The sequence below is a fragment of the Arvicola amphibius genome, chromosome 7, assembly GCF_903992535.2.
Source record: "Arvicola amphibius chromosome 7, mArvAmp1.2, whole genome shotgun sequence".
In the NCBI taxonomy this organism is placed as follows: Eukaryota; Metazoa; Chordata; class Mammalia; order Rodentia; family Cricetidae; genus Arvicola; species Arvicola amphibius.
This window is the reverse complement of record NC_052053.1, coordinates 136124243-136140841: the sequence shown is the minus strand read 5'-3', so window position 1 is coordinate 136140841 and position 16599 is coordinate 136124243. Positions and strand designations below refer to the sequence as shown.

General features: G+C 39.8%; 1 protein-coding gene across 1 annotated transcript in view; it reads right to left on the bottom strand.

Moving 5' to 3' along the window:
* Hdac9 (histone deacetylase 9) overlaps positions 1-16599 on the bottom strand; it is a 617997-nt gene that overhangs the window by 121049 nt on the left and 480349 nt on the right. The window contains exon 20 of the mRNA XM_038336352.1: positions 16496-16593. Within this exon, the coding sequence (XP_038192280.1) occupies positions 16496-16593 (98 nt within the window). The remainder of the gene's footprint in view (positions 1-16495; positions 16594-16599) is intronic.

The window sequence follows — 16599 nt, the reverse complement described above, 5'->3', positions numbered from 1 at the left end:
GTAGATTAACCTCATGTATGAAACATGCTTATTGAATTAATGATGAACTCACTACCTAAACACCCACTGTATTCCTACCTGTCTATCACAAATTTAAGTAACACTGTGTTTGGTTGACTGTTAGTCTTAAATTCATTTATCAATACTTTAAAGAGGAAAGCTGAGAGCATCTGGGAGTCCAATTATCAAATAATTTGAGGAAATAATTCATAAAAATTTATGGATTGATAGATATTTTTAAAAAAGTCTTTTCTAATGAATTTTTATTGTTGAGAAACATGCATTAATATTCCTTAAATCTAGTGTTTTGCAACTGCATCTTGGAAGCACTTTCATCAAGACATCAGAGTGCAGTTTTTAGTGGGCTATTCGACCTTGCAGAAGGCTTTAACATCCCTCGTACTCTGCCTAGGCTAGCATCTTAAACAACAAATCCTGAAAGCAAGAAATGTGGAACTGGCGTGCTTGGGGTGGTGGTTCTGTTGAGGACGTCTTCGTGGACTGCAAGCATGCAGTCCCCAGGTCTTCCCTTGGTGTGTAAGTGACAGAACAAGTACCCTGTCCCTTTTAGTTCCCGACAAGGACACTCGTGGAATACGTACATGTAGGCCCTACTCACCATCCCAAGGTCCTGTCTCCAAGACCATCATGCTGGGCATTACGGCTCAACACATGGATGGTGGGGGACACAGACATCCAGTCTATAAGGGTACACAACGATAACTAAGTTGATACTTCAAGTGAGCCGAATACACCATGGCTTTTCCTTTTTCTGGCTCAAGCTGAAGTCATCTTTATGATTGGAAAAATTCTGGCAAGGCTCACTTGCATTTCTCTAAGAAAAGAGAGAGGCTACAGAGTAGGTCTCGGTTTCGTCTTCCTAATACTGTTCTCCCCAACTGTTTACTGCTTACCTAGAGTCAGCTGTATACCGTGTGAGTCCCAAGTCCTGGTCTCTGTCTTCCATTTTTGGAGGTCCTGTCCCTGTGCCCACCAAGCCTTGACCCCTCCCCAGAGGAGTGTCAAGATGAGCCCGCCAAAATTTTGTCCACTCCCCAGTCTACTTAAACTGCTTCCTCAAAGGTCCCCTCGTGGTCTCTTCCCTACCTCCTCCAGAGAGCTCGCATTAGGAACAATTCCTAACACCACCCTCCTGCCCTCCTGGAGAGCTCCTGTCCTGTACACCTATACACTTTATGCTCAGAATGCTCAGAAGGACGGACCAATTGTCCACAAGATCATGCATATTACTATAACACACTAGTCAGGTTTACTTACATAATGCAAACATACTTAGTTATTTCTTTCATAATACCTAAGTATTATATATTAAGTATTATATACCTAAGTAATATATAAGTATGATATCTGAGGCTATCACACACTGGCTACTCAAAGATAGGGTGACTAGGGCAGAAAATGGAGAGCCTACATCCTGCAGCTTTCCCAAGCGAGTTTCTGAGAGAGCTGAGGATTGGATAACTCTTCACTCGCTCAGATGCATAACCCGCCCTTTCCCATTCTACCGCAGAAGGAGCAGCCTTGAGACTGGAGAGCGTGGACCCCCCCCCCCCCCAACACACACACACTGCTCAGCGGACCTCTGAGAAGAAACTTCCACGTTTCTGCACATTGGCTTCCAACTGGAATGGGAGCACTCCATTTCGTGCAGCCTCTTTGTGAGAGCTTCTGGAAGTGGGGATTTAATTTTGTAGGCTCTCCTGAGGGGGTCTTTACTCCTCAGGGTGTCAGGACAGCTCTCCCAGCACAGGGGGGGTTCCGCACTCATTTCTACTTCAAAGGTGAATTAATAATAATCCTCCTTATTATAGAATCCTATCAGATCCGCTGGAGTGATGATTAATTGGGAGGCATTGACAGTTTGTTTCTCATTTTATTACTTTCAGTATATGGTGTGCAATCATTTTGGGCCCCTAAATATAACTTTTCCCTCCGGTGGGGGGGTGGGAAGAGGCACAGCGAAAATGTTTAGAGAAGTAATCATTTGCTTAAAAAATGGAAATTGGGCTTCTGTGTTGTGAGGAATGTATGTACATAACGCTGAAATTTAACACTGGTAAATGACCTGCGTACCTCAAAGTAAAGTTGCTGCCTTCCTACAGTGGCCTTTAACCCTGCCCTTTCCTCCAATCTGAGAAGAGCTGATGTTGATGGAACATATAATGGCCCCTTTCCTGTGCAGTAAAGTCAGCAATAAAGCTTAGTAATTAAGGGTACCAGGGAGGCCCAGCCCAGCAGGCTAGTGGTGTGGCGAACACTTTTAGAACTTCAAACAATATCAAAGTCACTGAGAAGCAGGCCGAGCTCAGTCCTGGTTTGAATTAGGCCCCACTTCCACACGCGCTTTTCAAATCCAAGCTCAAACAAGAAAGCCAAGGCCTTCTGGATTTCATTAGGGCCAATTATCTTATCTGTTTCATCTCAGGCCTGACCCTAAGGCTGGCAAACAGCTATTCAGTGCATTTGTGTGGTTGTTTGAGAAAGCCTCCAGTCAGCCAATGGCCCGAGGACCTGCTAATTAAAACACCGTTGCCCCCTGCCTCCAGTGATTAAATATTTTCAAGCTTTTGTAAATAATTTTTCCATTCTTTGCCCCAAGCCTCAAAGGTCCAATACATGCGGTAATTTATTTAGTTTGTCAGAGAATACTGTTGGAAATAGGGTCATAATGGGACCTTTGGAAACTTTTATACGTCTTCGTACTTCTGAAAGTGACAGTTTATAAACCAGCCCAATGTGTATACTGTTTCTGATGTAATTATGTCCTAATGGCCTTTCTCCTTTTGAAGTGATATAGTGTATAACAGGCTTACATTTTGTCAATAATCATATTTCCTTAAATGTCTACTTGATATCTAGAGTCAGAATTTAATGAGATCATTTAGGTCCTAGAAATTGTACCAAGGTACTTTGGCTTTACATTTTTTTTTTTTTCCGTTGCTGGAGGCTGGGTCCCAGTCCCAGATTAGCTCTGGAAGAAGACAGCAAACAATGAAAATAACTCTTGCTGTCTGTGAGGACCTGCTGGGAAACACTGAACTTTCTCCAGAGTCAAATCCTAAGGAATTCCTGAGTGAGCCATGTGGCAAGGAAGGGAGCATTCGGAGAGCAGAACCTTAAGGATTAGAATCGCTGAATTCAAAACACTTCCCAGGCCGAAGGTATGCTGGGAGTTAGCTGAGCAGAAAAGAGTTACCTGGCAACTAGGTTATGAAGATTCAGAAGACACCGGGAGCCATCCTTGCCACTCGGATATACACGGAAACACACATGGGCCTGGTAAATGCTGCGAGAAGCTGCCATACCCGCTGGCCTCCCTGGGTCCCAGGGCCATGTGCACCGGCGTGCCTGAGACTGGAGACAGCTACTTGAACAAAGGCAGACAGAGCAGATGAACACACACAGACGCCCTTCTTGCCTCCTGGCTTGGGCACAGCCATACTCACACACGGCTCTTCCAACCAATCCAGCCACCTTTTATTAGGGGAAAATAAAAATGCAGTTTTGTTTGTTGTTGTTGTTGCTCTTTTTGAAGTATTACAAGAAGAAATTTCGGCTCATTAGCTACATCCAATGCGCATTAAACACACCCATGAAAAAGAACCATTAGACAGAACAGCTCTGCCTCTGTTGTTCCCAAAATGACACTTTGGTCTTACTCTAAATAATAGGCTTTTTATAAAAACATTCACCAAAGGCAAACAATTAAACAATACATAAAGCACCAGGGGGCAACCTTGTGGTTCAGTTATAGTTAGAAGCCCTTCCAAAGGAGATCATGCAGGCCTTTTATAAGAAACAAACAGTTCTCCAAAGATTATGAAACAAGAAAATTTTAAGTTGTCTTATGTAAATGCTGCTTGACCCCAAATTTTGTGTTTGTCCTTGACAATGGGATGATGCCCTCCTTACCTTGTGACTTTCCAAACCTCTGGAGCATACCAATTTTTACACATTATCACCATTTTAAAACAAAGACAAGATACTGCAAATTAAGTGAAACCTTCATATCAGTTAAATATTTTCATTGGATTATGCATATAATTATTTGATTTAAAAAAAAAAACTCAGTCAAGTGGAATATATTGACCTTCTTTGGGCAGGCTTTAATTCTCTGAGTAGTTTAGGAATTAATACGTTATTTAAAGAAGTCAATGCCATTCGTCCCTGCCTTCCTTTTCCACCCTGCTGGAACACCAAGTATAAGCATATTTGCTGGAGGGTGAGGAGCCATTGCACTTCTGAACTGGTATTTTCATTTTGGAATTTCTGGACATACTTTACCAAGTAGCAGAGCTATGCTCAGAGAGGGGACTGGCATGCACACAATAAGGCTGGAGAGTGAGTAGAGCCACCCGGCTTGTAGAAGTTAGGGTCTCAGACTGCAAGTAAGGAAGAGAGGACCCACGTGCAACTCATGCCTGTTTCATTACACCTCAGGTTTTGAATGTGTGTCGCCTCATACCTTTGACTTTGGCTCCTGTCTCATTAGAAGGCTCGTTTGTGTCTGAGCCTCCGCCTACTTCAGTAGCTGCAGTATTGCTGTGATGTCATGAAGCCGGGAGAAAGCTAAAATCTCACATCATAAGGAAATCAACCTTTTGATTCTAAGTGCAATAATAAGTACCTCTTTAATGGGGAAAATAAAATATGGACGCGTTTCAAAAGGAAGGTACCCTGAGATTGAGATGTGGGTAGATCTGAAACTCAGCTGAGCGTCAACACAGACACCATCATTAACCTCGCCTCATGGTTCCTATATTATGAAACATGAGCTGCTACAGTAAGATTGCTTTTGGCCGTCCTTCTCCCGCCGTTTATAAGCTCACTCTCCTCCTTTGTGGCTTTCCGTCAACCCTGCTCTTCAGAATTTATCTAGACAGCCAGTACCTGGTTCTGCTGTGCCCACAAGAAAGAGGGGCAGATTTATACCAGATACAAGGGTAAGCCTTTGTCTTCCAGAAGGTGCCAGAGGAGTTTAAATACCTACATAAGTGAAAACAGATGCTGATTTGAAAGTTTCATCTACATGATATCAAACCATGGGGATAGAGATGGAAAACTGAGTCTACAATCTGGGGTTTGATGTCCTGTAAATACCAGAACTCTCCATGAAGATTCTGTCACTGTATTAACCTCAGCCCAGGCCTTCGGATTTAGGAGAAGCGGAATTTCCATGAGTATGATTTCTCCACTGAAGGAAGTCAATGAGTAAATTCCTCATAGTAAATCATCATATTTATTTAGTTCTCACAAAAGGAATACAGATTTATATTCACTGTATATTGAAATGGTCCACTTTTTCCACATTGCTTTTCATCTCAATAAATCTAGTTTTGGCAAACTTTAGATTTAAAATCATGGAATTATAAAAAAATTTTTTCAGTTGAAAAAAAACCCAAAACAAACGACTATACTAAAACCCAAAGACACTGGACGCTGGGCGCTGTTGGCTGAAGGACAGGGAGAGTGGACTGTTTGGGGCAGGGCTCTCCCTTGTCAGTGAATGCAGCAAAACAGAACAACAACGGATCCTTGTAATTTCTCCTAGATATTTATCTTCCATCTGGCTATATCACAAACGGCCGCCTAAAGGTGAAATCATGTAAGCTGGCAGTCCAGCTGACCTGTTACTTCTAGCCTGGAAACTTCGCAACAATACTTTGTGGTGGGATTTCATGTCTTGATATTTCAAGGAACTGCAAACACACTGGGAAGATTTTATACAAGATGAGGGCTTTGTAATTGATGTTTTTTCATTTTAAAACTGAAAACACCATTTCTAAGAACACGGCTGAGCCCCTGTGTTAGGAAGTACTGCTTGAGAAGCATGTTAAATTAAATATAGCCATCCCTTTAACTACCCTTATTATTTGGAAAACTTTTTAATTACTGCACAAATTCATGGAAATTTTAGGCTTTAGAATTCATTTAGGGCAAAAAAAACACATTTTCTTAAAATTTTAATAGTTTATCTGACCTTTTAGAAAAAATTTTAAAAGTAAATTATAGCATTTGAACTACTTTAAGAAGTTGTCCCCTGAAGATACCAATGACTTCAAAATTAGAGGACTTCGCAATATTTCCTGGACTTTGTTAACTTGACTCCACACTGTCGAACAGCATCATATCTCTTTGATGCTCAGCTCAAACATCAAGTTTGCAAGCTTCCTGAGGAAGACAGGTGTGCACAAGATCAATTTTCTCTCAGGGTCAAAGAGCAGAAATTCTAAGAATATCTAGAGACACACACCTATAGAAATTGTAATTTTTGATGAAAATTGGTACAATATGTTGCACAGATGAGAAAAAATGCTCTTATGTTTCTTCTCATAGCAAAAGAGCAGACAGAGCTGATAACTTCCTAAAAGTTCTTAAAAGTTGTGTGTATTCTATGACTAGTTTTGATTAAATGTCTTGAAACATCTCAACATTCTGAATATAGAGAACAGAATATGGATAATGACTAAAAATGTACCTCACAACATCCATAAATTTATACATATTGCTTTCTATTGAAATAAAATATTAATAGCTGAAAGTCATTACTGCTTTGTTCTCAAGATTGATTGACAAGTTCAGATTTGAGGTCCACATCGTATTTATTAGCTACGTCTTTCAGAAAGAGAAAATGTGGGCTTGATTTGTAAGCTATGATAAATGGTCTAGGAAAGAAGGTAGCAAGGCCAATTTGATATGTACAGTATTTCATATTGGCAAATTGCTTCAAGAAATTTTATCCTCATTCCTAAAATGTCTTGGGCATCCTTGGGAAAGAGCACACTATCATAAGCATAATATATTTATTGTCACTGATGATGGAGGATTCATTCCAAAACTGGGCAGCATCAACCACAGCTCTCAGAAACAAAGCAAGACCCCCAAATCATATGATGCTACTGAGATTGAAGTCTACTCTTTCTTCCAAAATAGAATCTAAAAGTTCATTTTATATTAAAATTTAACTTGTTTTAGGTCTTGTGATATGTGCCTTACTTGAAAAAAATCTAATTACATATGTGAGAAAAACATGTTTCTTTAAATAAACTTGAAAAAAATCTATTGTAAATAAAACTTTTGTGACCAGAAAGGATGAAGGTCACAGGGTTCTGGTTTGAATGAAAAAAACTCTGACTTGATCAAATGGACAGAAGCCTTTTAGAGAGAGAGCAAATAAAAGTCCAAAAGGTCGTTTTCTATTTCAAAATGTTGCTATTGTTATCTGCTGCGGTGCCCAAGTGTGTGCAAACACAACCTCACTGTATTATTATTTTGCCACCTGTACGCTCGTCAGCGTACACTTTGGGGCTAATAAGTATCGTCTCAAAAATGATGCCTGAGAGCTCTGCCAGCAAGGCTCTAACCACCATTTAGAAGTGTGTGACATGGAGATACCTGGGGAGCTTAAGAGGTTTGGTGTCGCCACGTGGAAAACAATAGCCCTTTAAAAAGCACTGGGGATTTTAGAAACAAACATCTACCAAATGTTACAAGCTCAATGCATGCTTTAGGTTGCTATTATTATCATTATATTCTTCTTGTCTCGCTGTTACTGTTTTCTTTTCAGTTTAACCTTAAATTATATTAAAATAAGAACAATGCCCTTAGAACAATATTTACTTACTTACCCTTACCAAATGTGGGGTAAAGTAAGCATGTAAGCATTTATGTATGGTCTTACTTAACTTTTTAAAGGGAAACAGCCTTTCTTTAGTCTGTGAATATAACAAAGGATTCAAGAAATACTCTTCTAAAATTAATTATAAAATGATAAAGTGCTTGATCAAATAACAATGAGAAGAACAAATATGAGGTGCTAATTTATGTGTCTTGCTCTAAATGATCTGCTGTTGACCTGTGGCAAAAACATACACGCGAGACAAACCATTTTTTAGTAGCTGTCAGAAGCCTGTGTGAGGAATGTGACAGCAAAACTCTATTGCTTCTCATAACCAGTAGAGGAATCATGGGCAGACACCACTTCTGTTCTGAAGAACTTGTCTGAGAGAAGGAATTGAAAGTCTGAATGATGAGTTGAGAATGCTTACTGCAGTTTTACAATAGTGAGTTTGAAGCATGCTTATGAAGTAAACAAATAGGTATGAACTGAAGAAAGAGACAGAGGGGATGGAACAACTCTTATGTCCTCAAAGTGGCTTCACTGTTCTTAGCTAAGAAGCAAAAAGCTGCCCTTCTGACATTTTTAGTTATATGGCCAATGATGCTTAGCAAAGTCTACAACATGAAGTACAACACACTTTGATGAAACATGTACTTCCTTAGTCAACAGAATGAGGGAACGTGGTGTTTACAATGATACCACAAAGGTCTATAACTTAAATTTTCGTTTCTAAAAATGAAAACTCTAAAATCTCCCTCTCAGCACACTGAGAAGCCCCAGTCATCTCTAATTATTCTCAGTTGATTTTGCCTTGAGATGATTTTCTCTGTACAGCTCATGTTTCAGATATTTGTCTTTTGGAAAATCTCATCAGTGGCAAACACTCATGAAAGTAGCTACAGAATATAACACATTGGCTTGGTGTTTATTTCTTAAAATCAAGACAGACTGACACAATGCAGACTGACAGCTCCATGAACCCTGTTGGGTTACACCCTCAGCATCTGCCAAAAGGACGCACATTGCAGGAGATAGCATAGTCTTCACTCAGAATCTGTGGGAGCTTGATCCTGTAGAAACTAAAATTTGCAAGAGTGTATGCCCCCTGAATCCTTTTTCATAAAACGGTGTGGTGTTTGTGTACAACCTGTGTTCATCTGTCTATATTTTCTAAGTTAACAAATAAATGAATTTTATCGTGATAGGGATCAAACCCTGGGTTTTACATGATAGACAAGTACCCCTCCACTAAGTTCCATCCCTGGCTTCCTCCTATATTTTTTAAATCACTCTTTTTGCTTTGTGTTGTTTGTTTCGAGACAGGGTTTCTCTGTTCAAAAGTCCTGGCTGTCCTGCATCTTGCTCTGTAGACCAGGCTGGTCTCAGACTCACAGAGATCTGCCCACCTCTGCCTCCTGAGTGCTGGAATTAAAGGCTTGTGCCTCCACCGCCCAACATAAATCAATCTTAGATTACTGATAATACTTAATATAATATAAACTCTATAGCACTATACTGTTTAAAGACTAAGATAAGACAATAATGCCCATTACTATCAAGTCCATGGGCGTGAAACTTGTGGACATAAAAGGGACTCTCCACTGTGGTTCTCTTGAAATGTAAAGGGGGGGAGTGGAGAAGGTAAATACAAAAGGAGGGCAAAATAGTGATAAAGATTCTGAAAAAGCTATAAAGAATCATACAATTAATCATACAATTAAAATATATAATAAACGAATCTTTGTATATGTATACACAAAAAATTATATATCATATTTTATTATATAACATAATAGTATATAATACAATGTATTCAAAATAATAATATATATAATTATTTTTAATGAACTTTTCCCATCTTGAGTTGGCAGTACAACCTCCAAGAGTTGAACACCACATAACAGAAACCCAATCCCAGACACGAGAAGCCCTCTTTTGAGCTGTTGGTCAGGGCTATCCAAGGGATTCTCAAAATATACAGCCTATTGCTATTGCCTTTGATTGCCCTCTGAAGTGGAAGGCAAGACTCTGTTCCTGAAGAGGAATGCACTTCTGAAACAGAGGCCTCTGAGTTGAAATGGACCTGAATGCCCCCTCTCTGAGGACTTCCATGGTACCAGAAAGTGACATGAAAACTTACAAAGGAGGGAGAGATCCAATAATCCTACCCAGCTACAACACCTATGAACCACTTCAACAACCAGTACGGCATGCTAACACAAGAGTGCAATAGTGGCACACATACCTTGTTGGCAACCAACAGCTCTCTAATTGGACTTATGACCTTTTCAACAAGATGGTAACCATAACTAGGAAAGACAACCTCACCAACTCTACGGGGCCCATGAAGTCATGAAACTTGGAGGAGAAACTACAGACATCACTTTACTAAACCATCGTAACTCCCAACTATGTTCCCTTGTTTGTCCTTCTTTATATATCACCCCACATGAAACACACTTTGAAACAGGTGGAGACCACAACAGAAGGCTATAGCCAATCAAAGGGCAGAGTTATGGAGCCCATTCCCAATAGATGCATCTACAAAACATTTCCTCACCTAAGGTGCAGGTAACATTGCAAAAGAAGAGGCAGAAAGACTGTATGAGTCACAGGAAAGGGAGTTTGCTGTGACACTGTGTCTCCTAGAGTGTCAGAAGCTACATTCATACAGTCTCACCAACATGTCTGCTCAAACATGAGTTTAACAAGGTGGCACCAATGGACATACCAAACTGGATGGGGAAAGCTCATGTGACCTCATCCCTACACAACAGGCAACCAAGGAGCACTGATAAAGGGAGAAATAGTATTCTCCAGGAACGGCACTCCAACTGCTTAACTAATAACAAATGGTCAACTTAGAAAATATGTGTACTAGTATATAGACAGAGTAGGCTATATTTAGGAATACATATATATATATATATATATATATATATATATATATATGCAGTAATAACAATTAATGAGAAGAGAGGCCATGACTTTGAAGGTACCTAGACATCTTAAAAACAGTGGGCTCATAAGACACGATAAAGATAACATTTAAAAACAGTGCTCATAAGACATGATCAAGAATTTAGGATCGTTGGGGTGATCTCTTAAATGACTGGGCAGATGGTATTTAGCAGGCACGTTGATGTCTGCTGAAGAAAGTGAAGACACCTGGCATTCTTTGAGCAAGTTAAGAGATCTTCAAATTCCAGGTAGCCTTTGCAAGCATCTTGGGAATCATCTAAAGCAGAGTCTTACAATTCACCCCTAATAGTCCAAACTTTGTCTCTGCTCTGAGTAGGGAGCCAGAGCCATGTATGAACTCTGCACACAGTCATCATTTCTGGTTAGGCTGGACAGTCAAGGGCACATGAAAGTCTTACCTTTTGGCACTATTTGCTGTACTTTATCACTCCTTAGCATTTTAGGGCATAAGAGAGTAGCAATGTGGTAAAACAAAAAAGGCTTAGAGGTTAGAGCCAAAATCGAAGCTCAGATCATGACTCTTCCAGTTAGTGTACTCTGACTTATATTCAGAATTTTAACTAGCCTTAATGCTTATAAAATAAGACCTTGCTTATAAGACCTCATTATAAAAAGCATAATTGCCTTATAAATGGTAACCCTGGAAGCATATCTTAGTAGAACATAAAATATATTTAATATTATTGAATATTTTCTAAAATTCTTATGAAAACTATAGCTTTACTGTAATGGGGCAAAGCACCATGACTGGGGACAAGAAGAAAACTGTTCACTTCATAGAGACCAGAGAGACCAAGAAAGAAAGGAAGAGTATATTCTGACTTCAACAGCACACCCACAGGGCTTAAGTTCTAGTGGGCTCCCTTCATTTCCTAAAATTTCCCCACTGTATGAAAGCAGCCTTAGTATGGGAGCAAGTTTTCAAACACACAAGCCTGTGAGGAACATTTCAAGAGCACAGTGATAAGCTTGGATGGTAATACTGCATTTAAAGTGATTCACAAAATTGAGGTGATGGAGCACAAGACAAGACCAGAATTCAGATCTTACATAAAAGCAAAGCAAACATGGCATCCTTCTTGTAATGCTATCACTAAGGAGACAGAAACAGGATGTCCTCAGAGCAATCCTCTCGTTAGCTAAATGTGATAATCCATCAGCACCTGGTCCAAAAGACCCTGTCTCAGTAAATAAAGTGAAGAGTCTCATGATCAAGATACTTGCGGTCAGTCAACCTCTGGGCTTGACACTTGACAGCACCCTACACAGACTTGCACCACATACATGCAAAAATACAGATACACTCTTGCCACATATACATGCAATAATACTTGTTACTATATTATTTATACTACATAATAATATTATATACTTTAAACAGTTACTATTGCATGCATATGTGGCATGCAGATGCATTATTATTATTGTTATTGTTATTATTTCTGGAATCCATCTGACATAAATGCAAAATTTATAACTGCCAATGGATGACAGATAGATAGGTAGATAAATGATAGATAGATAGATAGATAGATAGATAGATAGTGTCTTACTTTTCTATTGCTTTGATTAATCACCGTAACCAAGGCAACTCGGAATAGAAAGCACTTAAATGGGCTCACTGTTTCAGAAGGATAGAGTCTGGGATGTTATGACAAAAGTATGGTGGTAGCACCAGCTGAGTGTTCCCATAATGATCCACGAACACTGCTGGGCCTCAGAGGTGCTCCAAACCTGTGGGGAGACCCTACACCTGGTGTATCCCTCAGGACTCTAAAGCCAGAACCTCACAGAGAGCGAGATCAAGTTTGTCTACTGGCGTTGGATGGATTTGACCCCCTTGAATCACATTTGTAAAAGTTTTCCTTTGTTGTAGCTTTTTAGAAACAGAAAATGCTTTAGGCCATTTACCTTTCTCAAGTTGAAAGCTTAGCGAGATAGGGTCTTGCCCCCAGCCTCCCACCCTTCCCTTTATTCCATTTTGCAGAAGGCTTCTCCTTAACCTCATCTCTTTCAGCACCAGCCTCGACTCCAACATTAATTCTTATGTCTTTTTTCTCTTCAAATTGATGTGGGAGAGTCGTCTGTTTGTATTGATTTCATTCGTTAATAAAGAAACTGCCTTGGCCCATTTAATAGGCCAGCCCGTAGGTGGGTGGAGTAGACAGAACGGGGAGAAGGAAGTGAGGGAGATGGCTCAGACAGATGCCACGCCTCTCCTCTCTGAGCCAGTCACCATGAAGCCAGCCACCAGGTCAGACATGCTGAATCTTTTGTGGTAAGACACCACCTGTGGTGTTATACAGATTATTAGATATGGGTTAGTCAAGATGTGAGTAAGAGGCTGAAACTAATGGGCCAAGCAGTGTTTAAAAGAAAACAATTTGTGTGTTGTTATTTTGGGGCATAAGATAGCCAGGCAGCCGGGAGCAGGGCGGCGGGAACGTGCCCCACAGCTCCATGCTACATCAAATGGTACATGTTGTGTTTCTTTCTGTCCTACTCCATCATTTTCATTGTAGATCTACATATCAGTGATTACTAATAACCACATGACAGAGTCAATGTTAAGCTATTTTGAAATCTCCACCAAAGAAATTATTTCATTACTATTGAATTTAATCCCAGGCAAACTCTTAGGACAAGCGTGCAGTAACCACATTCTTCAGCCTCTTTCCCAGCAGCTGCTGAATATCGTTCTTCTCTCTGAAGTCCCTGGAGCTGGGCTTCCACAGTCCACATAGTGCTTATGGCTGTTATTTAGGCTCCTAATATGAAGCCCACTAAGCCCTGTTTATAGTGTTCAATTTCTTTTCTAGTCTGAAGTAACAAAGTTTTTCACAGTCATTCAGAGCCTTACAAGGTCATGTCTGTCACAGCAACCCTGCACCAAATTCTGTCTTAGCTATTTTTCTATTTCTGTGATAAATCACCATGTCCAAGGCAATTTGTGGAAGAGTTTAGTTGAATTTACAGTGTCAGAGGGTTAGAGTCCACGCTGGTGGAGCAGAAGTATGGCGACCTGAACAGCTGAGAGTTCATATATTGATCAGGAGGCCAACAGAGATAACTCAAGATGCTAATAGTCTTTTGAAATTTCAAAGCTCACAGTGGATGACAAACATCCTCACCAAGGCCATACCTCTTTTAATCTTCCACAAACAGACATGAACTGGAGACCAAGTATTAACAGTTCAGCCTATTGAGGCCTTTCTCACTTAAATCACATGGACAGTTAAACTAATACATAGAGCTGGGCCAAAGACATTCATAAAATTATGATCCATTTACCTTCTACCAAGGTCCCTTCCTGACCTTGGGGAAACAATAACAGGCCATCTCATGCCTCCCCTCCCTTTCAGTCTTTTTGCTTTGACTGGTATGGATCTATCTTCAACCCCTCATGGGCATGCTGTGGGATAATGCTCTTGTACACTGTAAAGATTTGTCACTCATTAGTTCTAATTGGCCAGTAACCAGGCAGGAAGCATAGGTGGGGTGACCAGACTAAGAGAATTCTAGAAAGAGGAATGGCAGAGAATCAGACACCAGCCAGATGCATAGGAAGCAAGATGAGAATGCCCTCCTGGGAAGAGGTACCAAGCCATGTGGCTAAACATAGACAAGAATTATGGGTTAATTTAATTTATAAGAGATAGTTAATAATAAGCCTGAGCTAATAGAACAGTTTATAATTAATATAAACCTCTGTGTGGCTTTTGGGACTGAACAGCTGCAGGACCAGGCAGGACAGAAACTTCCAACTACATAAGCAAGTTCCCTTCCCCCTAGCAAACTTCTACTTACACCTGAAAGGCTAAACACAGTCTTCCCTGACCTTTCAGGGAGAGTTGGCCCTCTCTGCCTAAGCCGTTTGGGCTCCACAAAAGTTACACTTCACTTCCTAATAATGCTACAGGCCAAGATGCCCTGATTCTGAGCACCACAGTCTATGGCATACAGCATGCCCAAAAGATACTTTTTGAATGAATTGCTTACCTTTTTTGACTCATTCAAAACAAATTCACAAGTATTTCCAGGCATAAACATTTAAAAAAATAGTCATGATTGATTGTCAACTAGTAATAGTTTTAACTAATTATTATAGTTTAAAATCTGGTTCTCAAATAATTATGAATATTGTATAAAATAGTTTTTAATTGCTACAGTAATATATAAGGCCACGTTTGTAGTTAAACTCAGGTAATATGGAATGAACTGGGGAGTTCATAACAGTTTTCTAACATAACTTGTCCACATCCAAGCAAACACAAAGTGCCTTTCTTGATTCACTTACCGTCTCAATCACAAAATAACAAAGTGCACTTACTATCTGCTTGTATATTATTACATGAAATTATGATCAAAGGAAACAAACTCATCTACCACTCACATCTGATGTGAGCATAATTGGAGCAAATTATAAATAGTCCTTTGACACTGCACATGCAAGATTCATTTCTACACAGAGCTGAAAATTTAATGTGTGTTATGAAACCACATCAACTTTGTATTTTTGGTTGTGAGCCTAGCCTTTAACAGCTGAGCCATTTCTCCAGCCCCCACATTAACTTTATATGTGTTATATGTGTTAATGATTTTTACATATACATGTTATTTATATACTTATTACATTTATATGTATTTATATGTTAATATTAACATCCACAAAACCCTTAGAGTTCCTTTAAGATGTTAATTATTTTTAAATAATATTTCTAACTTGCTGTTAATTAAAGCAAAATTTCCTCAAATACAGCCTAAGTTCATGATAAATAAAATTGTTCCTGTTTTTCTTTCTTTAAGTGTTGTGGACACCTTTGTGTATATTTTTTCCACAAAGTGTACATCTAAAACGTGGGTAGAATATTCTTTCATATAGCCAAGCACTGTGCTTTTATAAGTAGCTACTTTTCTACAGTGTTGTGGCCCTCTTTTCTAAAAAGCGACCCTTTCAATGAAACCTCCGACACAAAGAAGACTGGCAGCTCACGGGATGTCACTCACTGACATTTCCCGGCCCTTCCCCTGTGCTCAGATGTATTACAGAAGGCTTCTCTTTGGGGAATTTATGAATGGTGGATTTGATGGCCACTCAGGTTTGTTTTCACATGGTCATTGAGTTTACGCTGTGAACTAAACAAAGCACGTGGGGAGCTCTGCATCACCTTTGAGTTAGCCCTCTGGATCTTCCATGCTGAGCTTATAGGGGGATGAGACCTTCCCAAAGACCTTGTTTTTAAGTTTTTAATTCAAGAAAAGAAATGCTGCTTTTAAAATTTTACAGAGCTGGAAAGCAATGGAGAGCGTAGAGAGGGGGAGGGGGACACAGACCATGAGTGAGATCCAGAGACAGAACACGAAATTGTATTTATTTTTTGAATCATCAATCTTTGCTTAGTAAAAAACACATGTGGTGAAATTTACTCCTAAATAAGCAGGAAACAAAGAATTGGCGAGTATTTTAACGTGAGCAGGAAATATGCAAAGTCTTTTGTTATCAGATGTCATAGCTCAGGCCAATGGTCTGAGAAGGCCAAAGGGATTTTAGCTTAGGAAATGATTGCTCTACAATGGGACATAGGCACTAAAGGACTTCTCAGAGCATTTAATATGTGAATGTCTACTGCAAACCACTTCACCTATTATAACAGGCAATATTTTCCAGAAAAAGTCAATTAATAACGCATTTTCTCCCTTTGCATTCAGAGGGAAATATGGCCACCGGTCAATATACTTGTATAAAACAGCTAGGTCTCGATAAGCCTTATTTCCATATGCATATCTCCACATGGCTTGGTGGAGAATTAGCATTTCTCTTTCATTTGGTATTTTCTAACGTGACACTTTCAGGGAGAAAGAAGTACCAACCTGAAGGCTTCGAGGTACTCAACATCTCCCATGGGGGGGTCAAGGCCACCTGTCCAAGCAATGTTGATGTTGAAGCCTTCTCCCAAGCCTACTCCAACCTGGGA